The following is a 6000-nucleotide window of genomic DNA, read 5'->3' on the forward strand; positions in this document are numbered from 1 at the left end:
CAATGGAGGAGACAGAATGGGAGCCCCAGAGGATGGATGGGTGAATGGATAGATGGATGATGGATGGGGAAGGAGGTGGACCCCAGGGGATGGAGAATGGATGGATGGACAGATGGATGCCTAGACAGATGGGGGATGGGTGGATGGATGGACGGACGGACAGATGGATGCCTAGACAGATGGGGGATGGGTGGACGGCCCGTTGGGGGTGGCACCGGGGTGAGCTGTCCACCAGGCAGCACTCATCACTACGCTTGTTCTCCATCACCTTCCAGATTCCGGGGCATTGCCAGAGGGTGGCTCTGAGCCCACATCCTGCCCGCGCCAGCTCCCTCACAGGGGGTCCTGTCCTGTACGGGGTGTCCTGCCCTGAATGGGTGTCCTACGTGGTGTCCTGTCCTGTACTGTGTCCCGTCCCGTGGGGTGTCCTATCCCATGGGGTGTCCCATCCCGTGGGGGTCCCGTCCCATGGGGGGTTCCTCCTGTGGGGGGTCTTGTGCTGTGGGGGGTCCCATCCCATGGGGGTCCCGTCCCGTGGGGGTCCCGTCCCATAGGGGGTTCCTCCTGTGGGGGTCTGCTGTGGGGGGTCCCGTCCCGTGGGGTCCTGTCCAGGCTGTCCCCTGCACTCTGGGGGGTGAGTGGAAGTGAGTGGGAAGAGCCTCCTGAGGCCCACCCTGGGGTGCAGGGTCCCAGGGGGGAGCGAGGCTCTCACGGCCTCTCAGGGTCTCTCAGCCCTGCGCCCTGAGGGAAGCTGTGTGACCACCCTCTGCCTCAGTTTCACCATCAGTGAAGAAAAAAGAAATGGGGCCGATATGAGCCCCCCCACAATGCTGCACGGCCGGGCATGGCCCCACCCCGATGCGGCCCCCGCTCAGACAGGCTGGAGGAAGCCCAGAGGGCAAAGGAAAGCGAGGGGGGTCTCGGCCCCGAGAGCCAAGAGCAGAGGGACCATGCACACAGGCCAGGGCTGGCCATGGGAGGCCTGAAGCTGCAGGGTCCCACCAGCCCCCCAAACTGGCAGGAAGGCGCAGAGTTTCTCTAGTGACACCCGGGGCCCCAAACCCAGACAGGGACGGGGTAGAAAGGGGAGTGACACAGTGACAGAGGGAGCAGTGGGGGGAAGTGCGGCGCCGCCTCCAGGCAGCCTCCAGGCCTGAGCCCCTGGGAAGCCCAGATAACTGGGGCACCCTGGCAGCAAAGACGGGCCAGGAGCTGGGCTTATGCCTCTCGTCCTCCCGGAACGGGGGTCTCGCTGTGCAGTTTCCTCTGGGGGCCCTGGGGGCCCCGGAGGACGGGCCTGTCTGGGCACTTCACAGCCCGCAGCGCAGACCGGGCAGAGGACGGGGCGGCAGCGGGTGCAGGCCAAGGGTCACGGGCCGGCGTCCAGGGCAGAGCTCCGGGGACACGGGGCAGCCTCACCCAGCGTCCCCCGCAAACCCCGCGGGGCCCCAGGGGCTGGGGCAGGAGGCGCCCAGCTGCTCCCGGGCCCACGCGGAGCCCGACCCCTGCCAGGGGCACCCACCCACGCCCGTTCTCGCCCAGGGCTGCCTCCTGCCCCCACGCTCAGGAAGGGACAGCGCAGGGGGCCTCCCCTATGGTGCAAGCGGCCGTGGGCGGGCACCCTCCAAGGATGCGCCCCCATCCCTGCCCCGCGAGCCTGGCACCCCAGAGGGAGGTCCAGCAGCTGAGCCTGCACCCCGGAGTCACGGGGAACGAACCAGACCCCAACGGGGCGAGAATGAAAAACTCAAAGCCCAGCGAGGTCTTTATGGCTGTGTGTCTCTCTGCATCCTCGGGGACCCCCGATTCACTCAAGGGGGGCGAGTCTTCCAGCCGCTGCAAAATCACTGGCTGACATTCGTGAGTCCACCCGGAAGAGCTGACAAAGAAGCTTCCCCCAGGCGGGTCTGGGGACAGAGCGAGCAGCCTTGAGCGCAGAGTGCTTAGGACCCGGTGCTGAGTGCTGAGGACCCCCGTGCTGAGTGCTTCGCGGGCAACGAGTGAAGGGCATGGAGGGGAAGACAGTCGCAGGGGGCCCATCTCACAGACGGGAAGGGTGGGCGCCCAGGGCGGGGGTGGGCGGCGCTGCCCCCAGCGCAATGTCACCCGCGTGTCACCCGCGTCCCCGGGCCGGTGGCGCCGAGGCTGACCCGCGCGAGCCCCCAGGTCGGGAGCTGAGCTGACAGGGCAGACCCCCGGCCCGCTCGCACGTGCAGCGCTGCGGCCGGAGCCCCCCCGACCCGGCCCCCGCGCGGCCCCGGCTGTCCCCCGGTGCAGGCGCGCCCGGCCCGGGCCCCTTACTTGGCGTAGTACACCCAGCCGTCCTTGGTGGTCCGCTGCTCCCAGCCCGGGGGCAGCTCGTCCTCGCTGTCCGTGTCGTCCAGGCCCGCGTAGCGCAGCGCGGCCATGGGGACGGGTCGCCGGCTCCGGGTGCTCCGCGACTCGCTCACTCCCGCCGCAAGCGAGCCCCGCGCGCGTCCGGGCTGAGGCGCTCGCGCCTGCGCACTGCGCGCCCGCCGCCGCGGGGACGGGAATCCGCTCTCCGGGCTTTCGCGCCCGCCGCGGCCGAAGGGGCGGAGCCCGGAGGGGAGCTCGGCCCGGAATAGGTTCGGGAGGCTGCGCGGCCGCTCGGATGGAGGAAAAGGTTGGCGTGGATTACAGAGGTCCGGAGCTGGAGCCGAGCGCTCGCCACCTCCCCCGCTGCAGGGACGGGCGCCGGCGTCCAATCAGGGCCCAGGACTCCGCCCGTTGCTGGGCGACCCGTAATCACTTCCGCGTTGCGCCGACCAATCCCGAGGAGCTGCAGGGGCGTCCTGGGAAATGGAGTCCAGGCCCGGCTGGACGCGGGCTGCAGAGGAAGGGAGCGGAGACGCCGCCGAGCTCTACCCCGCGGAGCCTTGGGACGCATAGACGTTCCTTCTCGGAAACCTTCCAGAGCTTGCTGGCCGCCGCACTGATGCGCATGCAAACGCAAAGTTGTGAACTTAGTGTTTGTTGTGTGTGCAAAAGCAAAATTGTGAGCCGTGGAGACGGTTCAAGAGGCAAACCCTTGCACCTTCTGGTGACCCAAGTGTGGAGAAACGCCTTGCAACGGCAGCGCGGGTGATTACCGCGCTGTTGGTAATTAGCCTTTGCAGAGCTCGGTGAGCAGCTCTTGGCATCTATCCTGAGAACACACAAGCACTGGGGGCAGAGAGGTAGTGCAGCGGCTAGGACGTTTGTCTTGCAAACGGCTGACCCAGGTTCGATTCCCCTCAGCATCCCATAGGGTCCCCCTGAGCCCTGCCAGGAATAACCCCTGAGCATCGCTGGGTGTGCTCCCCCCAAAAAACACACACAAACATTAGTTCAAAAAGATACAGATGTGGGGCTGGAGTGATAGCACAGCGGGTAGGGCGTTTGCCTTGCACGCGGCCGACCCGGGTTCGAATCCCAGCATCCCATATGGTCCCCTGAGCACCGCCAGGGGTGATTCCTGAGTGCATGAGCCAGGACCCCTGTGCATCGCCGGGTGTGACCCAAAAAGCAAAAAAAAAAAAAAAAAGATACAGATGATGTCTCGGTCTATTATTTACAAAGCCCAAGATGTGGAAACAGCCCACGTGCCCAATAACAAAAATTGGGGCTGACCCCGGTTTCTCTGACCCTGAAGCCTGCACGGGGAAAGGCGGCTGTCTGAAGGGAGAAGGGGCTGCATTGCTCTGTGTCTCTCAAACCCTGGACCTGCCCCTCCCCTGGGGTTTCCCTTCACAGCTGCCCACCTGAGGGTTCCCTTAATGAAAGCGCGTGTTAGTTTTTCCAGACCCACCAGCTTGTCTCAAGCCTAGAAAAGCACCACACATTGCCAATCCACGTGCATTTACTCAGGCTTCCATGAACTTGCAGCTCTTGCTCCAAGCAAACTCACTCCTGTGATATGACTAGGACAGACGGCTGCAAACGCCCTCCGTGGTTGGGGGTGAGTGGGCGGTGACAAAAGAGACAAGCCTCGGTCTCTCCGATGATTGCGTGTCACCTTGGTGCTGCCCCTGCCTGACCTCCGGCTCTTGACATTGACCTTGGGTTGTGCTCCCAGAGCTCGACTGGCAACTGTCATCTGTGACTTGGCACCTACCCAAGTGGTGAGTGTTCAGCTTCAGGGTCAACCTTCCATCGCCCCTACCCGTACAACCATTTAAAGCCGGAGTGTCAGCCTCGGAGCTACAGACACCCAGGCCAGCTCGGTCCCTGCAAAGGACTGACGCTTCCGGGCGCAGATTCGCTGTCGCTCCGGCTGCCGTCCACTAGATGGCAGTAGCGTCCCTCATCCTGATGTAACAACAGAAACTAACTTCCAGATGTTTCCAAGCCGGAATCTTTGCTCTAGCTGTAAATTACTAACTCCTCCAGGACATGATTAACTCCAATCAAAGGCTGGTACTTATTTAAGGCAATGCAGAGTCCGTTTCAGGCCAATTTGGTCCTTACATCCTGCTAGTTTTAATCACCAAATTCTCTAGTGTCGCCTGAACATCCTTCCCCCGCCCCCCATACCTTCACTTCTTTGCAGATGAGAGACACGGGCTGAAAGAAGACCGTATGGGTGGCCCAGGAACAGACAGTGTTCCCACATGTTTATAACTTCAGCTTCCTCTCCTGGTCCTCAATGTTTATAACTTCATTTTTCTTCCTATCCTGGTCCTAAATGTTCATTAAACTTCATCTTCTTCTTTTCCTCCTACCTCTTAGGCACAGTTAGAAGGTTCAAGAAGGCAGATATCCAGCATCCAGAGGTTTACAAGAGCAAGAATTTAGAGGTTCCCAAACTTATTTGACCTACCTTTTCAGGAAAAGAAATTCCTTGTCACCCCCTTGGAAATCCACCTTCTTTAAGGAAACCAATGGAAGTGCTATCGAATTGCACAGGGCTCTCCCAGCTGTCCCACGGCCACCCAGCCCAGAATGAAACCTCCTGGGAAACACTTTAGTTTCACAAAAACTCAAACATGCGCCTAGTCTATTGCAAGCAACAGGAAAACCATCAGAAGTTTCCTCCCTTCCTTATGTGATCTCTCGCTTCTTTTCCTTCCTCTGCACGGCCGGGCTTTATCTTTCCGCTCCTCCTTCCCGGCTTCTTCCATCTCCCCATCGTTTCTGCCCTTCTGGGACGTTAGCTTGAGAAGCACTCTGACAGATACTGCACAGATCAGACCAGAGAGGACAAACCCAGTTTCTATTATAAGATTGTTGTGGGTTCAGGAGCGTTAAGCTCAGGAATGAGTCTGGCTCCTCTAGGTGTACACTCAGGACCGGGATTTGTTTTGCTAAAGCCGCTGAATCATTATTGGCGGGAAGAGAAATTCAGTATCGGTTCTGCATCTGCCCACCAGAGGGCAGTCTCTGACCACAATTTTATTTATTTATTTATTTATTTATTTTTTTAGTTGTGTGATATCTCTTTATTTTTTTTTTAAATTTATTTATTTTTAATTAGAGAATCACCGTGAGGGTACAGTTACAGATTTATACACTTTTGTGCTTATACTTCCCTCATACAAAGTTTGGGAACCCATCCCTTCACCAGTGCCCATTCTCCACCACCCGTAAACCCAGTGTCCCTCCCACCCTCCCCAATCCCATCTCCCCCCCACCCCACCCTGCCACTGTGGCAAGGCATTCCCTTCTGTTCTCTCTCTCTAATTAGCTGTTGTGGTTTGCAATAAAGGTGTTCAGTGGCCGCTGTGCTCAGTCTCTAGCCCTCATTCAGCCCGCAACTCCCTTCCCCCACATGGCCTTCGACTACAATGTAGTTGGTGATCGCTTCTCTGAGTTGACCTTTCCCCGGAACGTGAGGCCAGCCTCGAAGCCATGGAGTCAACCTCCTGGTACTTATTTCTACAGTTCTTGGGTGTTAGTCTCCCACTCTGTTATTCTATATACCATAGATGAGTGCAATCTTTCTATGTCTGTCTCTCTCTTTCTGACTCATTTCACTCAGCATGAAACTTTTCATGCCCATCC

General features: G+C 59.4%; 1 protein-coding gene across 3 annotated transcripts in view; it reads right to left on the minus strand.

Annotated features, from left to right (window-relative positions):
- The window catches only part of WWOX (WW domain containing oxidoreductase), a 641404-nt gene extending 638896 nt beyond the window's left edge, over positions 1 to 2508 (minus strand). For all 3 annotated transcript variants that reach the window (XM_055145002.1, XM_055145003.1, XM_012931903.2), the window contains exon 1: positions 2302 to 2508. In XM_055145002.1, the coding sequence (XP_055000977.1) occupies positions 2302 to 2408 (107 nt within the window). In that variant the 5' untranslated portion in view covers positions 2409 to 2508. The remainder of the gene's footprint in view (positions 1 to 2301) is intronic.
- Between the last annotated feature and the right edge of the window lie 3492 nt (positions 2509 to 6000).

Source organism: Sorex araneus, chromosome 8 (genome assembly GCF_027595985.1).
Source record: "Sorex araneus isolate mSorAra2 chromosome 8, mSorAra2.pri, whole genome shotgun sequence".
Lineage (NCBI taxonomy): Eukaryota > Metazoa > Chordata > Mammalia > Eulipotyphla > Soricidae > Sorex > Sorex araneus.